The sequence below is a fragment of the Jaculus jaculus genome, chromosome 14 (assembly GCF_020740685.1).
Source record: "Jaculus jaculus isolate mJacJac1 chromosome 14, mJacJac1.mat.Y.cur, whole genome shotgun sequence".
Taxonomy (NCBI): Eukaryota; Metazoa; Chordata; class Mammalia; order Rodentia; family Dipodidae; genus Jaculus; species Jaculus jaculus.
The window spans coordinates 50,961,351-50,989,131 of record NC_059115.1 but is presented as its reverse complement, the minus strand read 5'-3'; the positions used below and the strand labels follow the sequence as shown (position 1 = coordinate 50,989,131).

At 37.0% G+C, this 27,781-nt stretch overlaps 1 protein-coding gene across 1 annotated transcript in view; it reads left to right on the top strand.

Annotated features, from left to right (window-relative positions):
• The window catches only part of Adamts19 (ADAM metallopeptidase with thrombospondin type 1 motif 19), a 220,340-nt gene that overhangs the window by 144,392 nt on the left and 48,167 nt on the right, over nucleotides 1–27,781 (top strand). The window contains exons 12-16 of the mRNA XM_045133955.1: nucleotides 2,653–2,783; nucleotides 4,128–4,300; nucleotides 12,925–13,052; nucleotides 15,605–15,725; nucleotides 21,292–21,372. Coding sequence (XP_044989890.1) covers nucleotides 2,653–2,783; nucleotides 4,128–4,300; nucleotides 12,925–13,052; nucleotides 15,605–15,725; nucleotides 21,292–21,372 — 634 coding nt within the window. The remainder of the gene's footprint in view (nucleotides 1–2,652; nucleotides 2,784–4,127; nucleotides 4,301–12,924; nucleotides 13,053–15,604; nucleotides 15,726–21,291; nucleotides 21,373–27,781) is intronic.

Below are 27,781 nucleotides of genomic sequence, written 5' to 3'. Positions count from 1 at the left end.
CGTATGTTTCCCTCACTCCTCTTCTCTCCTCAGTGTGGGCACAGGGTTTGCTTGGAGGATGGTCAGTCTGCCTCGAAGTTTACATGACACTCTTCCAATTGTGCATTTTCATGGCCCTCCCAGGCATATCCACATTAAAATTCTGGTGCAACAGTAATACATTTAGACTTCTGTAGTGTATATACTGCCTCAGAGATAGTCAACAATATATATGTATGTATGTATGTATGTATATGTATGTATGTATATATATGTATGTATATGTATGTATGTATGTATGTATGTATGTATTTATTATATAAACAATGGTATTTTAATAAACCGTACTGAATTTGTTAATAAGACAAATTTTGAGTTTTAAAACCATGTGTATCTTCTGTGAGATTAAAAAGTACAAATGCATGGCACAAAACATAGACCAAATTGATGGAAAATATTACCAGTACTTCTCTAGACAAAAATCCAATGTAACATACTGTATGATAATCTACATATGTTTTAATGTGGAGGTAAGCATTACTTAGAAGAAACAAAAGCAGGTCACCCTCCTTTTATCCAAAGATGTGGTTGTTTGGAGGTGACAAACTTTACATGTTATGCTCTACTTTCTTTAAATTTCATTAATTTGCATGTGCATACTGGCAGCTGGCATATTTGTTTTCACTTTCCTCCTCCAGCCAGATGTGATCTTGTTTAAATTAATGCAGATCTAGATGCCAGCCTATTCCAGAATATTTTTACTCTGCTATGAACTCTTCTCCAGCCTTTCAATATCATCCTGCTGGTAAATGGTCAAAGAGCAGTGGTATGCTCCATGGGAAAAAATATATGAATCAAGTAGTCCAGATATGGCGATCGACTGAAGTATGACAGCTTCCACACTCGCGTTTTTCCCTAGCTGCCATGACATTGCTCACTGTTTCAGCCCAGTAGCTCACTGGGTAAAGTGCTGGCCACACAAGCATGAGGACCTGAGTTCAAATCCTCTGAATCCTTTGAATCAGAGAAATGTTGAACATGGTGGTGCACATCTGGAAATGCAGAGCTGGGAGTCAGAGACAGGTGGGTCCCAGGACTATCTAAGGAGTCTATCCAAATTGATGAGCTCTAGGTGCAGTAAGAGACCCTGTATCAAAACAATTAAAATAAAAATAAGGTGGAGTGTAATTGAGGAGGAACACCAAATGTCTACTCCTGGCCTGCACACAAGCACCGATGCATGCAGAAGCACCAGTGTGCATGCATGTACCTACATGTGTACTCATACCACACCACACATACATATCCAAAGACATTGACAACATAGTTGACAGATGCAGATTTGTGTGTGTGTGTGTGTGTGTGTATAAACATTAACTGAGCTCACATTAAGTAATATATTATTAATTTCAAATTCTTCTATGAATAATAAAACTCTCAAAATAAATTTTAAGTCAAGACAGATCAATAAATACCTGAATGAATGGCATGTCACTTCTGTTCATAAACTCAATAACAGTACTATAATGATACTCATAATGAAGTACTATTGTTATTGTAGGTATCATCCATGAAACTTTGTATATTGTGCTCATTGTTTCATTCAATTTCTGAAAAAAGGTTCTTTAGGTAAATATAATTTCCTTTCTCCCTTGGATGAGAGCCCTCTGAGCATCATAGCATTTCTGCAATTACCTTAAAATTGTTTGTAAATAATGATATCCTTAAATGAAGGAAATCCATCAAAGCTGGAAGCATCAACTTTCTCAACCATGTCATTTGACCATGACTAACCTAAATGGTCTTAAATTTTAACTTATTTTCAAGAAGGATTTCCTGCTTTGACCTGTTTGTTTTCTGTTACCACGACCCATGTGAGTTTCAGGCATTCTAGAGAAAGTACTGTGCTCTTGTCCACGTAATCCTGGCTACTGAAATAGCCTCACTCCTCACTCGCTGCACTAATTTTAATTTCATGAAAAAGAAGCAAAAATAAAAAGGCTCTGGCTGTTCTCTTTTCTTTTCCCTAATCATTCTTACCAATTAACTTGCCCAGTTCATAGATAACAAACTTGCTACAGAATACTTGGAATGCAGTGCAGAATTTCACAACCTAATAGCTTAGATCTTTAAAACAATTTCAGCACACTGGGAGCTCTTTCCGTGGTGAGATGTAAAGGAAATTCTTAAAATTAAATAACATCTTTTAAATTGCAAAGATGGAAAATAATCTGAATCAATGATATTTCAGTTCAAAAGTTTTGAATTTGCTGAAATGTTTTACTTAGCTATTTCTTATTTTTACCCTTTCACATTATTAGGTTTTTTGGGGGTTTTTTTGGGGGGTCCTTAGAATATGCTGGTCTTTTTTACTGCTTTTATTACATCAAATTTCCTCTGCATCATCTCCATCCTATACCATCACAGCAAACACTGAAGTCTTAGCATTATAGCACCAAATCTCTGAGGCAAGACCTTGTTACCTGACAACGCACTGTCAGTACTGGGTTATTATATCGCAAGTGCCAACTTCTTGTGTTTTCCAGGCTTTTTTCATGTTTTGGGCTGCCACAGTCCTAATTTACTTGCATTAATTCCAGTGACTAAATAGGCCAATGAATGATTTTCAGTTGTGCCCTGATTTGTTCACCTAAGACATAACTTTTGGAATAGTGGTGTAAAGCTGGAGAATGTACCAGCAGGACCTCCGCCCCTGAGCACCCTGCTGGAGAGTGGAGCACGTGGAGTTCCTGTAGCCGAACCTGCAGTTCTGGAATCCGCAGTCGAGAGCGCAGATGCCCGCGGTAAACTCAGAGCTCTTGGGTTGGTCAGGGGTGGGAGGAGAGAATTCTTTCTTCACATTGTGAATACAAAAACATTTGCCAATAAACCATATTTGAAAGCAAAGCATTCAACTCTACCACACTTCAGAAAACAAGAAAACTGCATCAAATTATTTATATAAAATGTCGTTTCAAAAGAAAATCAGTGGCTGGAGAGATGGCTTAGAGGTTGGGGCGCATGACTGCAAAGCCTAGGGACCCAGGCCTGATTCTCCAGGTCCCACATAAGCCAGATGCACATGGTGGCCCATGCGTATGGAGTTCGGTTGCAGTGACCAGAGACCCTGGCATTTTCATTTTCACTCTTTCTGTAGCTAATAGACAATATAATTTATATATATATATATATATATATATATATATATATATATATATATATATAATTTTTTTAAAGAAAATCAAACCATCCCTCCTCAGAATAAATAATGAAACTACAAAACAAGATAATTTTGAGTGAGTCAAATAAAATATGCTGGAAGAAGGAGAGAAGAGGCTGGCCTTGGAGCATGCCTTTAATCCCAGCACTCAGGAGGCTGAGGTAGGAGGATCTCTAAATTTGAGACCAGCCTGAGACTGAATAGTGAATTCCAGGTTAGTCTGGGCCAGAGAAATGCCCTACCTCAAAAGCCTAAAGAAAAAGAAAAAAAAAAAAAAAAAAGGAGAGACATGGGTATTAAAGAAATTATGAGAATAGGCAAAGGAAGAATGTGGAGAATAGAAATATGATGGGACTTCAGAAAAAACAAGTAATGATACGAAAAATTTATATTGCTAATACTAAAATCAAGTCAACCTGAACACATGTACAGACGGGGATCATGGTAAGGTTATCTCATTGGATACCATCATGCCTACAGAGGCCCCTGGCCAGTGAGGATGCATCTCTGCCTATAGGCTTTCACCGTCTGTAGCACACCTCAGTCACAAGCAACTTCCAAGGGCCTACACGCATTCACCTGAAGACATGTTTCATAATTCTGAGACCCAAACTTAATCACAGGAATTATAGTGCTCCTACTTTGCACCTAGCCTCTGCCTTTTATGCCTGTATTTGATTTTCATGACAAGCTGCTTTTTACCACTCACATAGTTTGGAAAGAAAATCAATTAAAGATTGAAAGATATATTTTGTGTATTATCATAATAAACATCTGAATGTCCTGATGTGAATCTTTATAACAAATTCCTGCTTTCAATGGTAGGTATGATTGTAAAGGATTATATTTTACTATATGGTGGTTTTCAAATTTAAAAATGGTTTTGGTCATAAAAGGTCAGTTTAATTATTTGTACTATCTTTTCTAGACTAGAGTCTGAAGCAAGGGATTGTAATGGTCCCAGAAAGCAGTACAGAGTATGTGAGAATCCGCCCTGTCCTGCAGGTTTGCCTGGATTCAGAGACTGGCAATGTCAAGCTTACAGCGTTAAAACTTCCTCCCCAAAGCATGCCCTCCAGTGGCAAGCAGTTTTTAATGAAGGTAAGGCCCACAGACCCACCACCATACAACTAAGTAGAGTCTAGCCATGAAAAATGTTTTAGAATGCTAGCATAATTTTCCAAATAATCCTGTAGTCGTCTGGAAAAGGAATTTAGTCCTCACCTTACTGGGATATTATATTTGCAGGATTAACAAAGGTATAATCTGCAATTCCGGTTAGACATAGCTATTTACCTATTGTAGCAACTAAAATTAAAATGTATGGACAACAACAAATGCTGGCAAAGATAGAGAGAATCTAGACATCCCAGGTATTGCTGATAGAAATATAAAATGATGGGATTCTCAGAAATTTTAAAGTTACAACTCTTGACAGACATGAAAACTTGTGTCAGTATGAAGAGGCAACCGGAGGAACACCTTTATGCAGATGGACTAATTTAATACTGTGATTGTAAATAATTATGTAAGCCATATTATAAACATTCCACTCAACAAGGCATTTCCAAGTCTTTCTTTCTTTAATATTTTATTTTTATTTATTTACGTGAGAGAGAAAGATGGAGAGAGACAAAGAGAGAATGGGCATGCCAGGGTCTCCAGCCACTACAAACAAACTCCAGATGCATGTGCCACCCTGTGCATCTGGCCAATGTGGGTCCTGGGGCATTGAACCTGTGTTCTTTGGCTGTGCCCGCAAGTGCCTTAACTGCTAAACCATCTCCCCAGCCCTTTCCTAGTTTTTCTATTTTACCATATTGACTGAGGTGCGATATTTAGGAAAACTGTATAGGATGCTATGCTGCCTTGGCTGCAAATCTTTTATTACTTCCAAATAAGAATTTCCAGAAGATTACTAGCTGCCTTACTAGTTCACAGCGCTACTTTCCCATGGAAAGTTGGTTGCGGATTGGAGCTTCAGTGAGGAAACTACAGCAGAGTACTCCATCTTCATCAGTCCACTCGTGACCCCAATACCCCTCGTCAAATGGAGCTGCAGTCTCCATCATTTCCCTAACACTACTGTTGGCTCCTAACCTGCATGGCTTCAGGGCTTCCTGCTGATGAGCGCATTCTCTTGGCTTAAGTACAGGAACACGCAAGCAGTAACAGAGACCAATAACCAGTTGCAGGTTGTCTCTCTTCTCTCTTTGTAACAGGAGGAAAAAAAAAAAAGAACCTTCATTAGACAGTGACCTCTTCTCCTCCCACCGTCAAGCCCTGAGCTTACATCCATCACAGACACTTCATCTCCTTTCTGGCATCTGCCCAAACTTGTATTCACTTTCTGAAGCCAGTCCTCCCAGGGCACCTCAGATGCGACCCTTTTCCCTTTTCAGTTATCTTACTGATTACTCCTTCTTTCTCACATACCTTTAAAAAACTCTTTATTGATAATTTAGTATATGTACATATGTGTTTTGATCATCATCCCCTCCCATCACTCTTTCTCACCAGTACTCCTCATACTGCTTCTACTGAATCAATTCCTCCTTCCAACCAGTCCCTAGACTATTACGATGTCTTTATTTTATTTTTTCCATCCTTCTTCATCCATGATAGCACTGTCCCAACAGTGTACAGGTAACAGCCACTATGGGATCATGAATGCAATGGCCACCACATATCCAAAATACAATGCTCCAAACTTCTCCTCCTCTCCATCTCCTGGCTCTTGCATTCTTTCTGTTACCCCTTCCACAATGTTCCCCGAGTTTTGGCAGGTGTGACAGATTTTTCATTTAATGCTGAGCATTTAATTGTCGCTTCTCACACTTTGTGAACTATGGAGTCTCCCCAGTAGTCACCTCATTCTGTGAAAAGAAGCTTTGGTGATCAAAAGTGGGAGCACTATTTGAGCACAAGCGTGAGTATTTAAAGGCCAACCTGATGGACACACTTATCCCTTTAGCGTCAATTTAATTCTTTTAGAAATTACAAAGAAAGGGCGGGAGAGATGACTTAGCAGTTAAGGTGCTTGGCTGCGAAGCCTAAGGACCAGTGTTCAACTTTCCAGGTTTTACATAGGCCAGACACAAGTGAACAAGGTCACACATGTGCATCAAGGGGTACATACATCTGGAGTTCAACTACAGTGGCTGTGAGCCCTGGCATGCTAATTCATTCTCTCTCCCTCTCTCTCTCTCTCTCTCTCTCTCTCTCTCTTTCTCTCTCTCTCTCTCTCTCTCTCTCTCTCTCTCCCTACACACACACACACACTTTTGTTCTCTTGCATGAAAGAGAAATTACTGTGAAATAAACACCTGATGTAAGTCATATTTATATCAGTGAGTAACAAATCTAGTTGCCTAATTAGCAGTTTAACATAAAAGTAAATTTATTTTTAACTCAGTCACAAGACACAGAAAATTGTACATATAATGAAAAGTGTGTTTGTGTGGGTGAGAGATGAAGCAAAGAGAGATGAATGTTATTCAGTCATGCCCCTTCCCCAGCCCATAGAATTGTTTCCCACATGTAGCGTATGTCTTCCCATCACAATTAATTTCATATTCCAGACTTCCTCACTAACAATCACATAGGAAAATAAATTTATTTTTAACTCATTCATACAACAACACAGAAAATTTTATGTATAATGAAAAGTGTGTGTGTGTGTGTGTGTGTGTGTGTTAAACAGAGATGAATGTTATTCAGTCAAGCCCCTCCCCAACCCATAGAATTGTGTTTCCCAAATTTAGGGTGGGTCTTTCCACCACAATCAATTTCATATTCCAGACTCCCTCATTAACAATCACATAGGTTTTTTTTGATTCTGACTCTAAAGTCAGGTTGACAACACTATCCCTTATTAACTTAACTTTAAATGCATCACTTTTAAAACATAAACTGCCCCCCATAGGCTCTTGACAATATTGTCATGCATAATACATGAAGTCCTTCTTCAGAAATCCACATATTCTTTAACATACAAAACTATTCAAAAATTCAAGTATAGAGTCTTTTCTGAGACTCAAACTCTTGAATTGTGCGCATATATAATAGTTTAACAATTCCAATAAAAATGACACAGGATAAACATTCCTAATTCAAAAACAGGAATGAGGACCTTGCAAGGCTAGAGCAAGACAAAAACCCAGCAAGACAACATCCAAATCTTGCAGGTCCATGCCTGGTATTGGGGTCCCCTGATGGAATCATTTGCACTCCAGAGGGTGAGGGCATTTCACGTGTCCCAGCTCTGCTTCCTACAGCATGCATAGCCTCCCTGGAGGATTTCTCTACCCATATCTGGAAACCTCCTGGGAAGACATTCCATGGTTCTAACATCTTCAGAATCTAGAGAGAAAGGACAGTCTCCATTACAGCATTTTGGTTCACCTTCACATCTTTTTAATTTTTTTTTAATTTTTATTTATTTGAGAGCAAAAGACAGATAGAGAAAGAGGCAGAAAGGAAGAGAGAGAATGGGTGCACCAGGGACTCCAGCCACTGCAAACCAAATCCAGATGCATGTGCTATCTTGTGTATCTGGCTTATGTTGGGTTCTGGAGAATGGAGCCTTGAACTGGTGTCCTTAGGCTTCATAGGCAAGCACTTAATCACTAAGCCATCTCTCCAGTCCCCAACTTCATATTTTAATATAGTGAACTTTCAGAGCCTCCTTAGAAGGACTCATGTCACCACACATTCCCTCTCTCTCTCTCTCTCTCTCTCTCTCTCTCTCTCTCTCTCCCTCTCTCTCTCTCTCTGTGTAATAAATAAATAAAGGAGGATATTGTCCATCATGAATGGGAAGAAATGACAGCAGGAGAATAAATCTGTAGGTCACAGTCATCATAAAGCAAAGAGATAAGAAGGCTGGTGCTCAGCTCACTTTCTCCTCTTTATGAAGTCCAGGACCCTAGTCTATAGACTGGTACCGCCCACAGTTATGATGCATCCTCATGCTTTAATGAAGCTAATCTCAAAACTCCCTCACAGATAAACCCGTATGTATTTTTCTCCCATTGTGATCTCAATACCATCAAGTTGACAAGATTTAACTATCACACACTCATATATTGATACATTCATAGTATATTGCACTGTTCAGATCAGGCTAAATATATTTATCTCCTTGAATATTTATGATGAAAAGTTTCTTAATCTGTTCTTGTACCTTTGCAAAATGTAGAGTACAAATTGTGGTCTTAAGTCACTTTGTGAGCAATAGCACGCTAAAAATTCTGGCTTCTGTCTAATTAGAATTTAGTATCCCACTGATCATAGATTCCCTGTGTATTCCACTGCTGTCTCTACAGCCTCTGATAATCACCATTCTACTCTCAATTTTCATAAAACCACATTCACGTTTTTAGAAGTAACACATGAATAAGATCATGTGATAATTGTCTTTGTATGACTTGCTTATTTCACTTAACAAATGATCTCAAATTCTATTCATAAAATGGCAGAATTTGATTCTTTTTATGTCTGAATAGTATCCCTTTGTGTATATATACACATTTTCTTCACACCATTCATCAGTTAGTAGGTACTTATGTTATTTAGAGTTCTTGATAATGTAAATAGTACTGGAATTAACATGATATCTCTGCTACATACTGATTTCTCTGTCTTTGAATGCATACTCAGTAGTAGAGTTAATGGTTCTTATAGTAGTTTTTTTTTTAAGTTTGATGAATCTCTCTACTGCATTCAGCAGTGAATGTTCTAGCTTATATTCCTGCACAATAGCTTAACAGGATCCTGTTTCCTTTACATCCTCATTAGTACTTACTATTGTTAGTCTTTTTTAATAGTCATTCTTATTAGAATGAGGTACTTTCTTATTTTGGTTTTAACTTATATTCTCAATTTTAATTTTTTTTTATATTCTTTCTCATTCTTTTTATTTTAGAGAGAGACAGACAGAGAGGGAGAGAATTGGTGCACCAGGCTCTCAGCCACTATTAGTAAACTCTAGATGCTTGCACCACCTAGTGGGCATGTGCCACCTTGTGCTTGCCTCACCTTTGTGAATCTGGCTTATGTGGGATCTGGAGAGTTGAACATGGGTCCTTAGGTTTTGCAGGCAAATGCCTTAACTGCTAAGCCATCTCTCCAGCCCTAACATACATTTTGATAATTTTCCAACACAAATTAATTTAGCACATTATTTTGTGTGATGAATTAAATACACAAGAATAGCTAGCTTTGATATATCATTTTGGAGCAAAAAGAAGTATAGAATGTTAAAGTCTAAATTATATGACATCAGATGCCTCAATGTTACATAGTATATATTAAAATATAGCCAGGAGTGGTGGCACACACCTTTAATCCCAGCACTCAGGAGGCAGAGGTAGGAGGATCGCCATGAGTTCAAGGCCACTCTGAGACTACAGAGTTAATTCCAGGTCAGCCTGGAACAGAGTGAGACCCTACCTTGAAAACCAAAAAAAAAAAAAAAAAGTATGTATATATATATATATACACACACACACACACACACACACACACACACACACACACACACACATACACACACATATACACATACATGCATACATACATATATATATATGTGTGTGTGTGTGTGTGTGTGGTCATATTACTTTCGTATGATACATAATTCTGTTGCTAGGAGAAATAAATATGATATCTGAAAATAAGTGAACATTTATTATCTGAAAGAATAGGTGTGTGGCTTTAACACTTGTATATTTTATGTATTGTCTGTGTGCTGAAATTTGTGTGTGGCTTTAATACTTTGATATTTTGCATACTGTCTGTGTGCTGAAATTTGTCCGATATCAATGTTTAATGCATATAAAGAAAGGGTTGATCTTTTAAATGAAGACATAGTACTTCCCTGCCAAGCAATGTCACAATCTCCAGGGACTGGTCCGGGAAATGAGATTGAGATCAAAGACTTATGTTGCCTACAAAGCTAAAGTATGGAGTTGGTATTATACATTATATTGCATACATTATATTAGGAAAAAATACAAATATTTTATGTGACTTCTTGTTTGGAATATGAGTGGAATTTTCTGGGAAACTAACTCCTTTCCACTCCTTTAAGTTCCAGAAATAATAGTGCATATTGCCACTCTTACAGTATTGCAATTATAGTAGCTATTTTTTACATTCAAAGATATATAGATAGAGCTAGCAGTTATTGAATAAAACATGCCCTGCTTCAATGTGTGAGAGCACACAGAAATGCTGTGCTATGGCTTATAATGGCCTCTTAAAGGGATATTTCAAAACTATGCACTTTATAGGCCTTGTTCCAACTCATCAAAACTGTTCAAAGCAGGTTGCAGAAGCCACATGTGAAAACTGTTTGAAATACCAGTTCTGAAGGTTTGTTTAACTGCCTGTCTTCTCTGTGCAAAGTGATACCCTGGTTCTGCCTCGGGCTGTTATTTTGTATTTATAGAATTACATCAGCATACGTGGAACTCCACTGAAAAAATAAGAGAAGATTAATGTCAGAGACTGTAAATTATTTTGCATTCTATTTATACAAACTTAACAAACAGTAAAAAGCCTGCCTGGTGTCAAGCCAATAGAGGAGTAATGTACCATGGAAATTGCACTAAAGTTTCAGATTTGGATATCAGTATTGCTAGTGTGACCAAATATTATAACTCCTCTGTAGAAGGCTTAGAAGTATGGAAAAAAAAAACTTTAAAATTTTTGCCACTATTGAATCTAAAATGCAAGTGTTTGAAATCCAGCCATACCATATTGATGGTAAGGTGCCAATGAGGAATAATAGGCATTCAATAATTCTTCACCTTGCAATGATGATTCCTAGTCTGGGCATCATAGAAAAATGACATGATCTCTGAGTAAGCAGTTGTGCCTTACGATTGATACTTTTATGGGAATATGTGGTATCTCATGTTCAAAGCTGTCATGAGAATGTATTGTTTCTCTGCAGCTCTGGATTATGATGAATATGGTGACAATTGCTTCCTGTGGATGTTCTTTTTTGTCTTTACTAGACTGTATAATTAGGAAACCTATACAGAATTAAAAGTTAGTTTATTTTCTGAACCCAGCATGGCTCAGGGAAATTTTGTGGAAGAGGGGGTAGAAAGAATGTCAGAGCCGCACATTGGGTCATGATACACAGAGACATTTATCCTACCCATAACTGAGAGCTAACCCCACAATGCACGACCCATATACCTCAACAAGGAGGGGCAAAGGGGAGGGAGGAGGACAGGGAGGAGGCTAACAATGGTACTAACTTGACTGTATTCACTGAGTACAAAACTAATTAATAAAAAAAAAACAGTGTATTTTCCAATAAATTCCAATATTATTTTCTAATAATTTTTGTAATTGTATTTTCTTTTCTTGGATGTTCTTTTGTTGTCTCTAGTAGTCTTTTGAATTAGAAAATGTGTGTACAGAATTAAAAATTAGCATATGGGAATTTAGAGATGAGCAACATCAAGGAAGACTTCATGGATAAAGCAAATATTCACCAGGACATAAAAAATAGGCAGAATTTTTATGTGTTCTTAATATAAAGAGGTGACAGGATGGGGAGTTGGTTCAGTCAACAAAGCATTTGCTATGCAAGCATGAGGAACTGAGTTCAGATCCCTAGTGCCCATGTAATGGCCAGGAATAGTGGCACTTACCCATAATCCTTAACACTGTGAAGATGGATACAGGAGGATCCTCAGGGTCTAATGACCCACCAAGCTAGCTGATTCAGGTGAGTTTCAGGTTCCGTGAGAGACCTAGTATCAAAAAATAAAGTAATGCTGGAGAGATGGCTTTGTAGTTAAGATGCTTGTCTAAAAAGCCTAAGGTCCCAGGGGCTGGAGAGATGGCTTAGCAGTTAAGTGCTTGTCTGTGAAGCCTAAGGACCCCGGTTTGAGACTCGATTCCCCAGGACCCACGTTAGCCTGATGTACAAAGCGGTGTATGCATCTGGAATTCATCTGCAGTGGCTGGAAGCCCTGGCACATCCATTCTCTCTCTCTCTGTCTGTCTGCCTCTTTCTCTGTCTGTTGCTTTCAAATAAATAACTAAAAATAAACTAAAAAAAATTTTTAAAAAAGCCTAAGGACCCAGGTTCAATTCTCCAGTACCCATGCAAGCCAAATGCACAAGGTGGTGCATGTGTTTGAAATTTGTTTTCAGTGGCTAGGGGCCCTAGTGTGCCCATTCACTCTCTCTCTCTCTCTCTCTCTCTCTCTCTCTCTTATAAATAAAAATATTTTTTTAAAAAAATAAGGTAAGAGTGTTTGAAGAAGTCATGTGCTATTGACCAATGGCCAACAAAACTACACATACATCACACACATGTGTTTAAAAACAAGTAAGACATAATCATTGCAAAAATATGAATAAAAGTTTGGGCATACCTCATATATATATATTAGGGAGAATGATTATTGTTTGTGGAGTAAAATTTTTGTCCCAGAAATTAATAAATGTACATCTAAAAATAATTCAAAACACATAGATTTACTAAGAGGGAAACAAATATGCATTGGGTATGTTTTTTTTTTCCAATTATATCCTCTAATAGAATGAGCCTCCAGTATTACCATATTCTAATGTTGTATTGCTCAATTAGTATTGGATTTGATTTTTACTCAATAATCATCATTAAAATAACAGAACTTAAGGTAAAAATATTTATACAGTCATGTTTGCTCATATTTTATACATTTTGTATGCAGAAAAACCATGTACCTTGTTTTGCTCTCCTATTGGGAAAGAACAGCCTGTTCTACTGTCAGAAAAAGTGATGGATGGAACTTCCTGTGGATATCGAGGATTAGATAGATGTGCAAATGGCAGCTGTCAGGTAAGATTTCAACAGGGAGATCTGTATGCTAAGTATGCTGAGGGAAGATCTGGGGGCCATTGAAATTTAATAGCATGGTGGAAAGCTGTGTGTCTGGCTTACATGGGTCCTGGAGAATTGAACCTGGGTCTTTTGGCTTTGCATAGTGGTGCTTTAACCACTAAGCCGTTCTTCCAGCCCTCAAATAAGTTTTGTAAGCATCCTTAATTGGTTCATAGCACTTAACCTTTTATTTGCTTTGGTCTTCTAAAAAAAATTTTCACTTGCACATATTTCTGAAGTCTTTAAATTTATGTTTGAAAAAGTAGACTTTCAATTAAGGGGTGTATTAAAGGCATGGTTGAAAGATCAGTGTCCATACTATAGAAATTTTTCATCGTAATTCTGACACCCTCTCATGTTGACTTCCTTTAATGGTTAATATGCAAGAAGCTTAATGCCAAACATTTCCGTGAACATGGAAATGAGAAGGATGCAGCTGTGTGCACAACAAGAAATGCTGACCCCATGAGGAACTCTTAAACTGGGCTGGGTTCTTGGAGTTGCTACATTTTGGGATAAGGAAACCAAACCTTTTTATCCCCACTGGGTAAACAGCACCAGGAGGGAGATATAGCTTTGAGGAAAATGGGGCTATGTTTATTTTGTTTGTTGTTACTTTATTCTAGGTAATTCTGATGCATGTCCAAGAAATTTTAGAGAAATAACTTTGCAAGCAATGAAGGAGGAACTGGGTGGCCCTGTACTGAAACCATGATACCATTAAGAAATGGTCTTCTTGAGCAACTCATATGTGATATATACAAATGCATTAACTAATCTGTGAAGCCAATTTGATAGGACAATATCCACTAGCTTTTTGCTATATAGTTCAGAGAAAATCGATAAGTGAACACACACACACGCCCCAAAATTTTAAAACAGTTAAAACCTGTGTATGTATTAATCAGTGTTCCAACAGAGTTTAGGGACTTCTGCATTGGAAGTTTGGAAGATCATGCAACTTAAATGTTTTTGCAGCTCTAATATTTTCTATTTTTCTACCATGCTATAAAGTTTAAAGTTTTTAATCATAATTAATTCTTATTGGCATAAGAAAGAGTCTTAAGATTATATATTACTTTCCTTTATTCTTCCACAGAATATGGAAGTGATATTTTAGTTACCTGTAAAAAGTTATCATAGATAAATTGAACTATACATACTCTGTTTTCAGAATTATATATCTCATAATTAGACCTCTTAACATTATGATATTATATATGATGTTTTCAGATTAGAATGTTTTAAATTTATTTTTCAAAACAGTTTTCCTAACTGCATGTGCATTGCTGTGATTTTCATATAGTGTCACAGAAGCCAGATGTTTTACAGAATCCCTGAATCGACATTAAAATTGCAGCAAAATATTCTGCACAAATGCTATATGAATCAATGATTTTAATCAGATTAAAATTCTCTGAAATGGATTGTGGCTTCCAACATCATTAGAACACTTAAAGATTCAGTTTTTAATTAAAATGCTTCGTTTGTCTTTCAGTATAATTAAAAACATGTATTTTTTCTGCCAGTTCTCTACAAATGGGGGCTTGTTTAACACGATTTGCTTTATTACATCCAAACTAATTATGGAATTAAAAATGTGATGAACTGAGGACTTTGAATAGGGCTTTCTGTTTGTAGCCCTGCCTGGCTCAGAGTAGTTCCTATCACAAAGTATACAGATTTATTTCTGGATTTCCCTGTCATTTTCCATTATCCAACATGCCAGGGATGTTTTACATATCAGTCACCTGTCAAATGGCATTGCCCTTTCTAAATAGTTCATCTTCAGCCTTTGGACTTATGTGAGCATGTTGAAACTATGAGTTATAAAACACAAAAGCTGCAACTTTCATTCCTAAAATACTTGATTAATGAGTTATAGTATAATGTGTCTCCCAGAGTTTTACTTAAAGTAGGTTTCTCAGAGGTGAAAGCCACTTGCTTGTAGAGCCTGCTAGCCTGAGTTCAATTCCCCAGCAATCCACTTAAAGCCTGGATGCAGAAAGTGGCACAGCATCTGGCAATGTTGACAGCACCAAGAGATCCTGGTGTGCAAGCACATGCAAGCATGCACACACACGTGCACACACGCCTGCATGCGCGCGCGCGCGCACACACACACACAACTTAAACACTTGTAGAGTTTGGGAAAATATCAAGAAACTAATAAGTACTAACATATTCAACCATTTAACAACCATTTGTGTTGTTTAGTATTTGCCAAGAAACCAGCCAGAAAGTAAGATAGAACAATAAAAGTGAATTTTATTTTCCTCATTATTTTTAAATTATTTTAGAATATCATCTAATAGATAATAAAATATAGTCCTATAATTTCATCATTCTACTGATTTTATCATTTGACATGAGGAAACAGAACATAGCATTTTGTTATTTTGGCCATTAAGTATATCTGACTTGTAGAGATGAGACTTATCCTAAATTAGTAGTGAAGGAAACAAAGGGAAAAAATTCAATTTTGGCGTATTCTTACTCTTCACTTACAGAAAGTTGGTTGTGATGGCTATTTGGGATCTCTGGCCAGGGAAGATCATTGTGGGGTGTGCAATGGCAATGGAAAATCATGCAGAATCATTAAAGGAGAATTTAATCACACCAGAGGAGCAGGTAAATGTTCTGTTTTTTTTTTTCTCCAAAATTACAGTAAGTAATGTTTTGGCATAAAAAGATGACATTAAACTTGACTTAGAGGCCATTATTCTAATTCTACTAAAGAACATTTTCAGTGACTTTTGAATGATGTTTGGTGATGACATACAATATATTTGATACGAGCCAGAAATTTGAACAAACTCATTTCCCAATGAGAGCATGAAGTCATCTGTTGTGCATTCAGTAAGTTACAGCAACAAGGGAATCACCTGATTTGCATTGGCTAATCTTACCAGGTTTCTAAATACTATATTCTCCAGTGAAAACAAAAGGTAATTATTTGCAACCACGTGAAGCAACCATTGAGACTATTAGTCTGCACATTTTCAGGTTTCTATTCTCGTGGTTTGTTTTTTGTTTTTTTTTTTTGTAAGTTTTTAACTAAATTTCGAGGAAAAAAAAAGTGCTTGGAACCAGAGTTCTAAAACAGAGTGGCGTTGTAAAAGCCATCACAGAGGTGGCGGGAGATGTGGGAACATGTTCCAAACGCATTAATAGCAAGACTTCTCTCCTCTCCTGTTTCTTCGTCTGTAAGTACCACTACTCTGGGGATACAAGGGGGAGATGAGTGTGAATGATATACGTGGTGTGAGTCTGGAAATGTTCCAGTAGAAAGTGAGAAGGTCTATGCTGGATTATAATGGCCTGCAAATGTATTTCATCTGCAGCAAATGCTGTGTGCTCAGGTTCTCCAGCTTCTTGGGAGGACATAGGCATTTTCTGTGCTTCCATTGCCCTCCTTTCCTGAATGTCCCTATTGACACATCATTTCTGACAACTTCCATCAGGATTTATGTGCTGGTGTCACATACATTACCATTGTTCATTTTATATATATATATTTTTTTATTTTGACTACAGCATTGATAATGCTTATGGTGAAATGTACATTAGCTATATTATGAAAGACAAGCAATTTTTGTTGGAATAATCTAGGAACAGGAGCTCATTATAGATAAAGAAAACCTGAAAAGAATTTCAGACACAGCCTCAAGATTGAATATAATCTTTATCTAGGCCCAAGCAGAAAAATAGAGCAGCAAGCCCAAACAATATGACACACCATAATAAAAAATTAGAAAATGGACTGCAGAATGGCTTAGCAATTAAGGCATTTGCCTGTAAAGCCAAAGGACCTTGGTTCGATTCTCCAGGACCCACATAAGCTGGATGCACAAGATAGCACATGCATCTGGAGTGCATTTGCAGAGGCTGGAGGCTCTGGCATGCCCATTTTCTCTCTCCCTCTTTCTCTCTTTCTCTTTCTCCTTCTGTCTGCCTCTTACCCTCTTTCACTCTCTCAAATAAACAAATAAAATTTTAAAAAATAAAATAAAACTAAGATCCAGGGAAAATTGCAGATGAAAATCTCAGTTTCTGAAGCTGTGCAAAGATGGTGAGTCCCACAAGTCAGTCTGCTGGCCGGGATTTAGAAAAGCCACATGGCTGAAACAGGCCCTTGGACTTTCAACTAAATATACTTAAAATAAGCTATTCTTTCTGCTTATATTGAGAAAAGTATTGCACTGCTGAAGCTGAGCTGAATTTTAAGATACTGAAGATACAGTACAGTGCTACAATGTCTAAAGAGCACTTGCATACTTAAAATGTGTGTACACAGCTCACTGTCCAATACAGATATGCACAGGCATTGGTGTATTTGCTTGAAACAACATTTAATGTCCCAATTAAACAGGAGAAGTCATAGATACCACTAAAACTTCACTGATGCTTTTCTCATATTGAAGCTATGTAAGTACAGGATTTTTCCCTTAGTTTTTTACCTCAAACCCTCTGACTTTTTTCCACTTTCAAATGTAGTAGTTTGATAAGTCATATTAACTGTAAGCCCTTAAGAAATGAAGAATACCTGGGCTGGAGAGATGGCTTAGCGGTTAAGTGCTTGCCTGTGAAGCCTAAGGACCCCGGTTCGAGGCTCAGTTCCCCAGGTCCCACGTTAGCCAGATGCACAAGGGGGCGCACGCGTCTGGAGTTCGTTTGCAGAGGCTGGAAGCCCTGGCACACCCATTCTCTCTCTCTCCCTCTACCTGTCTTTCTCTCTGCGTCTGTCGCTCTCAAATAAATAAATAAAAAATTTAAAAAAAAAAAAGAAATGAAGAATACCTAATTCACCATTTCTTTCTCTTCCTTGCACTGTGCTTCACAGTGTTCACTGGAAGGAAAGCTGAATCTTAAATGCGGCCCACTCATGGCGATGGCCCTATCACCTATCTCTCTCTCTCTCTCTCTCTCTCTCTCTCTCTCTCTCTCTGCAGCATCACTGCCACGTGGGTTTTCATACTGGCTAACCAGTTTCTCAAAGCAGCTCACTCTTCAAATTTGTGTTTATCTGCTTCCTCTTAGCTTGACCAGCTGAATTCCTGGATAGCCATCAGTGTGGCGTCACCTTCTTAAGGCGCAGTGATCTCTGAACAAGTCCTGCCTCCTACTGCTTGGCTATTTCTGACAAGCTTTTTGTGTCCATATTGTATACCTCTGGATACATTTGGAATTTTATATTTACATAATTTATACTTATATCTATATAATATTTCATATTTATATTTGTTTGTATAATGGCTGTTTTGGTTCCACACCATTTTTCTCAATTACCAGCATTAGGTGTAGCACATTGATACCTAGTAACTTAATCCATAATGGAGCATTACATGGTCTAGAATGTTAAATTTAAAATAAAAAAGCTATACAAGCTTACTGTTCAACCTTGGGCTCCATGTTCTTGTGATTTAAGGAATGTTGTATTTATTTCTCTTGAGATTTTTTTTTATCCATATAGTTTATGGACTTTCTGAATTTCTTGAAGTGCTTGCAGCTTTTTTGATCCACTAGGCCATGCACACTGTATATATTGTATGAGCAACACATGGGCAGACACATGTGGGTGTTTTCTGTCCCTTTGCTCTTTTTAGAGTTTGTGAAATCATTTTTGTTGAAGGAAAAAAAAATAAACTTGAGAAGTAATATTTTCCCTTAGTACATTTATTTTGTCTTTCATTATTACTTGCTTATCCAAGCAATAGCTTTTTATAGAAATGAAAGATAAATTGTATATTTGCCCAGCTTAGACACTTTACAGTTATCACTATACACTGAGAAGTAAATAAGCATCAAATGTGTTATTTTGACAAAAGAAAATGAACACACTTTTTCGTATTAGGAAGGTGTGCTTTTTGTTTGGCTGTTTGCTACCATGAGGGAGGGAGTGATAGTTTAACGTAGTCTGTTTTATGGAACAATAACATATCATAGTGGAAAATTAATAGTGGAATTTGATGTATCCGAGTTTAAAGCTCGAGTCAGCTACTTACTCGACCTGTATGTTAGAAAAGCCCATTTTTAAAAATTTTTTTATTAATTAGTTTTGTATTCAGAAAATACAGTCAGTTTGGTACCATTATTAGGCTCATCTGTGACCTACCCCCTCCCCTTTAGCCCCTCCTTGTTGAGGTATATGGGTCGTGCATTGTGGAGTTAGCCCACAGTTATTGGTACGATAAATGTCTCTGCATTTCATGACCCAACATGTGGCTCTGACATTATTTCTGCCCCCTCTTCTGCAAAATTTCCCTGAGTCATGTTGGGTTCATTTTTGGTCTGCTTCAGTGATGGGGTACTGGGGGCCTCTGGGTCTCTGTCTCTCTGATTTGGTAGGAGTTGATTTTTCTCTGTGTTGATCTCCTTCCCCCTTGTGCTGGTATCTGGTTCAACAGGAAATCAGCACCCTTGCTAGTTTTGACAATTTTTTTAGTTTCAACCGGGGCCCTTTTGAGGTATGATGGGGTGGATCTCTCCTTAGGATCTACATCTATGTGAAAAAGAGAAGCAGATTCTCCAATGGAGAGTAAGTTAGCACCAAGACACAGTGAACTTACTAAATTCACTTGCCCAGAGGCATTGAAGGCAAGTGCCTTAACTGCAAAGCCATCTCTCCAGCCTCTGTTTATTTCTTTTTAAGACACTTCCCTTGATGTATATGCCTTTTTTGTGCTCTGAGTTAAGGTGTTTATAACAGATATTATCATTTTAAAGAAAGGATAGTGGTTAGTCATAGTGATATGTGATCATAATAAGGAGGCAGATTTAGAAACCATAACTTAGGCAGGGAATTAGCCATTATATATCATATTTTAAACATAATTTTGCAATTTATATAATTCAAATTTGTATAAGTTATCTATTCACTCTCTTTCCAGTTTAATTATCTGCTTATTTATTGACAGAAACTACCTTGTCTTTTTTATGTGTGTAAATACCCAACAACTATGTGTGTTTTCATTACTATACATTTTGTCCACTTAAAGAATGCCTTTTACCATTTGGTGCTACTTAAAATGATTGGTAGTACTAAAAATGGGCAATTCAGTTACTAATTAAATAAATTGTGTACTTGAATGGAAGTCTTAATTGAAAAATCATATGCTGGGCTGGAGGGATGGCTTAGCAGTTAAGGCATTTGCCTGCTAAGCCAAAGGACCTGGGTATGATTCCCCAGGACCCACGTTAGCCAGATGCACAAGGGGCACACGCGTCTGGAGTTAGTTTGCAGTGGCGGGAGGCCCTGGCATGCCCATTTTCTTTCTCTCTGTCCCTCTTTCTCTGTCAAATAAATAAATATAAAATATTTTAAAATCATATGCTCTAATTCTAGCCCTTCAATCAGGTGAGATTTATGTTATATTCTGCCATATGTTAAATTACTAATTATTTTGAGGAATTTAAATGATTAACAAATAGAAGACAGCTTTGCAATTATCGGTTAAACATTTTAAAGTAAATCTGTCAGAAACATGAATATACAAAAAATGCTGGAACATTAATTTTAAAACAACTATTAAGCTAAAACTAGTCACTTGCTCCATCACTATTCTCCACTCAAAGAAATGCTGATTTCTCCTGTTTCTGCATATTCTCTCATCTTATCCCATGTTACTTTATTTTATTGCAAGTATTATATCCCTAACCGCTGTTGGAAGATATTTCCTGAGAAATGCCAAATGCACCTCATGTTAATCTGTGTGTCACCTGCAGAGGTGACACAGTAGATTGCTTGGTGTGACTTTCACTTGTCTCCAGCTCCACTTTCAAAACTTTTGCCAATTTCCCAGGGAATGCTTGATCTTTCTTCCTATGCTTAACCATCACAGGGCCTGTTCCAGGCCAGCTGTCTTCTCTCCAGCTCTGTTACCTTCTTCTCTGCACCTTTTAACTTAAAGGCATTCCCAGAGCATTCGCTCTCCCAATCCAGTGTGTTTTCAACGGGCTCTCCCATTGGGCTTTTCCTCTCCTCACAATTCATGAGCACTTTCTGCATCCAATACATTTGCCTAGTTGCTCTCAATAGAGCTCTGTGTTCAATATTTTTTTCCTAGAAAATTCACTTAAACTAATGACAGCTTTTATAGTAATTTTTTTTTTGTTGAATAGTCACTGAAATAGCAAAACAAGAAGAGAAGAAGGAAAGCCAATTGATATCTATTTCATGTTTTATTGATCCTTACAGGTTACATAGAAGTGTTGGTGATACCTGCTGGAGCAAGAAGAATCAAAGTTGTGGAGGAAAAGCCAGCACATAGCTATTTAGGTAACGTGTTACTGACACAGAGAGGATCCAAGTTCAAACCAAACTCCTTGCTATGGGAGTGATGTGAGGAGGAGGAGGAAGTTCATCTGTTTCTTGTTTCATGTTTGAACTTCCTAGGAAGCATCTCTTGTTATATTGAGAAAGAGTTTCTACCCTTTCCACCCAAGGATTGCCTGAAGCAAAAGTAATCAGGTTCTCTCTAAGCTTGAGAGGGTATAAATCCCTTCCACATGTTAGCCTATTATAAAAAAACAACTTCATTGAATGCCTTTGGTATGTTTTATTTCTAATATATGCATCTATAATGTAATCCATTAATATATCTTGGTATATGCATACATTGTGTTTAAATGTTAATTCCATGTATAAATGCTTATATGTGTTTATATAATGACTATATTAGAAATAATAAAATTTGTCCCTCAAAAAAATGTAACCAAACGTAGCGAAAGGACTGCACCTCGTATTGATAAAAGCTTCTCTCATGCTTCACTCCAAGAAAACTCACCTAGGAAGAAAGTTTTTTTTTAATTTTTAATCATTGCTTAAACAAGACTGAATTGGCTAGTTTAGTATTTTAATGGAGTCAACTAATGATTTTCTAAGACATCAAAAGTACATACTTGCTTATGCCCTGCAGTTTTGACCCAGTTTGTTCACGGCCCGCACATGAGGCTGACATCAAGCAGGATGAAGCACAAGAGACGGATTGTCCTGGCGGAGAGTGAACATGGCATCGTAACGGTCGTTTTTTTAAAAAAGAGCCTTCAAGCCTTTGTGTAAAAATAATGTCCTCATTATTCTTCCTCAACTGAGAAATAAATATCCCAGTAGGAAAACTGCTTTTACCTGGGGGAAAGCACATTTCTACTACTCTGCGTTGTCACAAGTAGTGTAACTTTGGATATGAAGTGCTATTTCCTTTAGAGTTTGCTTTCCAAAGGTAATAATTTTGAGCCAAGGAGATGATAATAAGAGAAATTATTATGAGACACACATTTATTATTATCAACATATAAATTTGATCAACTTTGCCTACTATACTTTTAAAGTTTATATTGTGTTAATATATCCTCTAAATTAAAGAACCAATAGATAATTAAAATTTATCCATTTAATAGCAAATTATTGACTATTACACTTGGGTCTGTTTTCCTTTTAACAAGATGCAAAGGAATATAGGATGCTTCTAGTGAACTTTTTTTCAATTCTATAAAATACAAGGAAATTTTTTTGAGTTCTAATAACCTGAAAAATGCAGCTAAATAAACCACCCAGATTTCCCAATGGGACAGTATTGCCTCTAAGTTATTTCTTCTTAATCTCTTCAACAAATCATGGCTGAATTTAGGGTCTCCTTGATAATCCATGATAATTTAGTATAGAAGGCAGCTGCATCAAGCTGCTATAACAAAATACCATAAATTGGGTAGCTTATAACTGACAATTCTGTATGGTTTTGGAGGCTGGCTGATCCAGCTCCAAGCTGCTAGCAGGTCTTCTGTTTAGTAAGAGAGCCCTTTTCCAGATTCATGAATGATACCTTTTTCTGTGTCCTTACATGGGAAAAGATAATAGCTGGCTAACAGAGGTCCCTTCCAAAATCACTAGTCTCATTCATGTAGAAAGAATCTGTTTAAAATGTTCCACAATATTATTACCTTGGGAATTGTGTGCTATATTCAATTATGAACATGAAGACTTTTTGTTTTGTTTTTGTTTTGAGTTAGGCTCTCACTCTAGCCCAGGCTGACCTAGAATTCACTTTATCTCAGGCTGGCCTCGAACTCAAGGTGATCCTCCTACCTCTGCCTCCCTAGTGCTGGGATTAAAGGAGTGTGCCATCCCCACATCCAGCAGATAGAGCTTTCCTTATCTATTGATCCACTGATTATGCCAAAGCAAAGTCCTCCTTGGCCCTTCACTTCTTGAAGGTGTAAGGGAATCTTGTCTGTCCTATCTGTGGGTACAGCTTTGAATTTGTAGAACTAAGTCTTGGAATTTTCCCATCCAGAAGTGGGCAAACTGCTTCTAGGAGCAGAGCCTGGGAAATGGGAGAACTAACTCTTGGGATACCTAGGGGTGGGCTACCTGGCTCTGGCAGCAGCCTGAGGGAAAAGAAGTTAAAACTCGAAGTTTAAAGCCCTTAGCAAACCCGCTGCTTCTGTGTCTCTGGTCTGACTAAGGCTGGAGCTTCCTCTGAACACATGCAATCAATGGTATTTGTAGTGAGCAGACAGAAACCAGTAATAACTAACAAGTAGAAAATTGTAGAGCAAAGGATAAACAACTTTTGACTTTGTTTAATCCTTAAACATTTGTTAAAGGAAGTGATTTAGAGGTATGACTCGCAGGACTGCTGATCTAGAACACACATGTGCTCTGATAACAAATTATTTCAGTAAATCTGTGGACCCTCAGATACGACCTCATTATCTTCAGTGCTGTGATCAACACGTGCGTGGCTTCCTCTGAGCTGTCAGGACAACCAGGTCACTGTGGAAACTGGGCAAAGAATGTAACGTGAGATCAGTCAGCATCACTAAACATTGCTTGCCAATGTCAGTGTATGTGCTTTTCAGGCCAAAGGTACACCAAGGCAGAGGAAGCCTAGTCACATTACTGTACATGAGTGGACTATGTAAGCTTGACTTTAGGGCAAGTTACAAGTGAGAAATTTAGCACCTCACAGCAGTAATCTCAGAAAAGTTATTTGTAAGGTCCATAAGAAATATTTTCACAGTTTTTTCCATACTTCATTCCCATATTTCATTCTTATAGTTCGTTCCCAGTTTTTTTTTTCTTATAGTTCATTCCCATACCTGTCACATAATTAATGATGGGACTTTTTCTTCATATGCGCCATGACTTCACACCATGCCACCACCCCCACTATATCACCCTGTGTTTCTCTTAGAATTTATGGTTAAAATTTCCTAGTTTATGTGCTTGCTTTGACTTGTCTCTCTCTATTATTAAATACTGCAAGCATATTTTTTGGTACTTTGTCAGCAATGACCAAAATGAATTCTCACACACAGAAGACTATATCAACATCAACTTTTGAGTGAAGTATATTAAGAAAATGTGTTTCACATGCACATAATAGTTGGTATAAGACAGTACATTAATATTTTCACTAAAACCTCACACCACCAATATGGAGTAGTCTCCCAATTTTTAAAATCAGAGAATAAGAAAGAGTTCACATTTCTTGCCCAATGTTAAACATCCAAAATCTTTAATTCAGCATTTGAACCCAAGGCCATGTCATCCATGCCCCGTACTCATGAACCAAGCCAAATGTTGTTTGTCCCTTTTTTTTATATGTCATTGTTTTCCATGCAACACATTGTGTTTTTTAAGTGAAATTCTTATTGAAACAGATTTTCCTTAAACTTTATACACAGGATGTCCTTCCTCCCCCTTTTGAACTACTTTATTGTACAAAATCAATGCAAAAATGTATGAATTACAAAATGAGTATTTTTGTCACTGCCTCCAATTCTGTCAGTTTCACGTTCCCCCTTACTGTGGCTCTCTAAATATACATATCCAATAATTTTTATTTTTATTTAATTTTTTATTTTGATTTATTAGAGAAAGAGAGAGGGAAAGAGTGAGAGAAATGAATGGGTGTGCCAGGGCCTCTAGCCACTCAAAACGAACTCCAAGTGTATACTGAACCTTGTATATTTAGTTTACATGGGACCTGAGGACTGAACATAAGAACTTAAGCGTCACAATCAAGTGTCTTAACCATTGAGCCATCTTCTCCTGATGCTTTTTTAAATTTTTCAAGACCATTCAACTAAAATTTGAATCCTGATGAACTTTTGAAAGAGTGCATGGCAAAGAGGCAAGGAGATCAGCTGAATAAACTAGTCAGTGGAATCAGAATAGGTAGAAAATAGAGTGGCTTCTAGAAACACTGAGGAAGTCCCGTTCATAGAATTTGTTGACAACTGTGCTGATAGAGAATGAAGCTTACTTCTAGATTATAGCAAGTTGCGTGGCCATTTACTGTTAAAGGACAAGTCTATAAGGGACAGGTTTGAAAATCAAAATGAAAAAAGACACAGAAATCCTCGACTTCAAGCTGTAAGACCTACAGATGGTCTTTATCATAAGTCGTAGTTCCTAAAGGTTCCCTTGGGTATAAAAAGGAAGTTGTTAGAAATTTTCATCTGAAATATGTTTAAGGAAAAAAGAGCTTTGGCCAACTGATCATTCTCAAATTACCTTGTCTACATCAAACTGTATATTACTACATAGGAAACCTTTAATCACCACCCAATACAATCATCCCTTTTCATTGCTCTTTCTTTGATTATATTTTTATATGTAATTGCTAACTGCCTTGCTAAAGATTATAGCAGTACTATTATGCTAGTGATTTTTCCATAAGCCTGAAATGAAGAAACCATATGTTGTATATTTACAAAATTATTATAGCCTGTGACTTAAAAAAAAAAAAATCCCTCATCCCCTCCCAAAGATACATAAGCCAACTTCTTGTGTTTTCACACATAAGGCACCATGGACAAAACTCTCATGAAAAGATTTGAAATGACCCAAATACAAAAAAAAAAAAAAAAAAAAAAAATCTTTTACTTTAATCATTTTGAGATGCTTCAAAGAGGCATAGGAAGTGGCTGACAGTCCAAAGAAACAGGTCTCTTACAGTTCCTGAGGGTGAAGTCTGAGATCAGGGTGCTCCATGAGTTGGAAATGACTGTGACCTTACATAGTCGAGGAAAAGGAAGTGAATCCACCTGGGGCTCATAAAATGCTAATCATTTATGAGAAATGTACCTTAATAATCTCATCTAATCCTAATGACCCCCCAATGACCCTTCTCCCAAATAAGTTCAAAGAGGTCCAAATAAGTGGGAGTAGAGTTTCAGCATATGTATTCAACCTATAACACTTCCAAACGGGAAGGAAATTAAGTGTCCTTGAGATAACAACACTAAAAACCCCAAAGGAAGAGAAGTCTGGTGTGATAGAGGGACAGAAATGAATTCATAACAAAAGGAGAAAGAACAAAAAAATGTGGCTGTATTAACACTAGTGTGAAATGGAGGTAGAAAATCAATTGCCATAAGAGTTCTGAATGCAAAATGGGAGGACTGAATTGCAGCAGCAGTTTATACTAATTGTGAAGTCAGAAACCCTCAAAACTAATTTTTTTTAATTTAATCCCTTTTAAGCAATTCATCTTCAAACCAAGCTGCAATAATTTTTATGAAGTTCAACAAATGTAACATTTAAATGTAATTAATATGTAGAATAATCCAGAAAACAGAAAATAAAGCCAGATCTTTGGTGTATTGTCTTTAATCTCATCACTCAGGAGGCAGAGGTAGAAGGATCGCTGTGAGTTCCAGGTCAGCCTGGGACTGCAGAGTGAGTTTGAGGTCAGCCTAGGCTACAGTGAAAGTAAATAAGTAAAAAATTTAAAAAACAAAATAGAACCATGATCTAAACACTATATAAACAAGAGAGGCTAGGATCCAATATACAATCTATAGAGAACATAAGGATAACTTTCATAAATAATAAGCCAATTTATCTTTTAAATACAACATCAAGAAAATAAGAGGAAAAAATGTGGTCTCAAAGAAAGTATTGGCACTTAGCTTCAAAAGCTCCTTTTATACAAAATACACAAATACTAAATTTCCTCAACAAAGAAAATATTCCTGATTAGCATACAACAGTGAAATATTTAGAGGTATTATCCACCTTAAGAGCAGTGTTATTTTTAAAATTTAAAGAACTTTGGGTTCTTCTTCTTGAATTATATAATTTATTTTTCTGTAAATGTTACATCGTTTTCATTTAGATATTTAAATAGTAAGGTTTTATTTATGGGAAGGGTTTTAAATCTCACTTTGGCTTACCCAGCATATGTACTATGATATTCTTTACACATACAATATTTTTTTTGTTTTTATAGAATTTTCCATGTAGATAGTGTACATAATAATTTATATAATTATATGCTCTTTCATACAATTTTGGTAATGGATGCCTTCAAGGAATGGGTCTGTTTTATTTATCTTCTCAAATGTACTGGCTTAAGTTGTTTGTAATGTTTCCTTGTGATGCTGTCACATCTAGTGGAGCAATCTTCTGTCCCTTATTATGCTGCTGTTCACTTGTGTATTTTGGTGTTTTTCCAGTTAGTTTTATCAGTTACTTGATTTCTTAAAATAACCAACCTTTGGTGTTACCAGCTGCCTCTTCTTTTAACTTATTTCTCTTTCCATTTATTCCTGTACTTTTGTCTTTCTTCTGCTGGTTGCAGGCTTTCGTCATGCTTCTACATAGAGTCTTAGACGGTTCCTTGTACTTCTCCATCCTTTCCCCATACGACGCTGCACAGCTGTGAGCATCCCTCTGT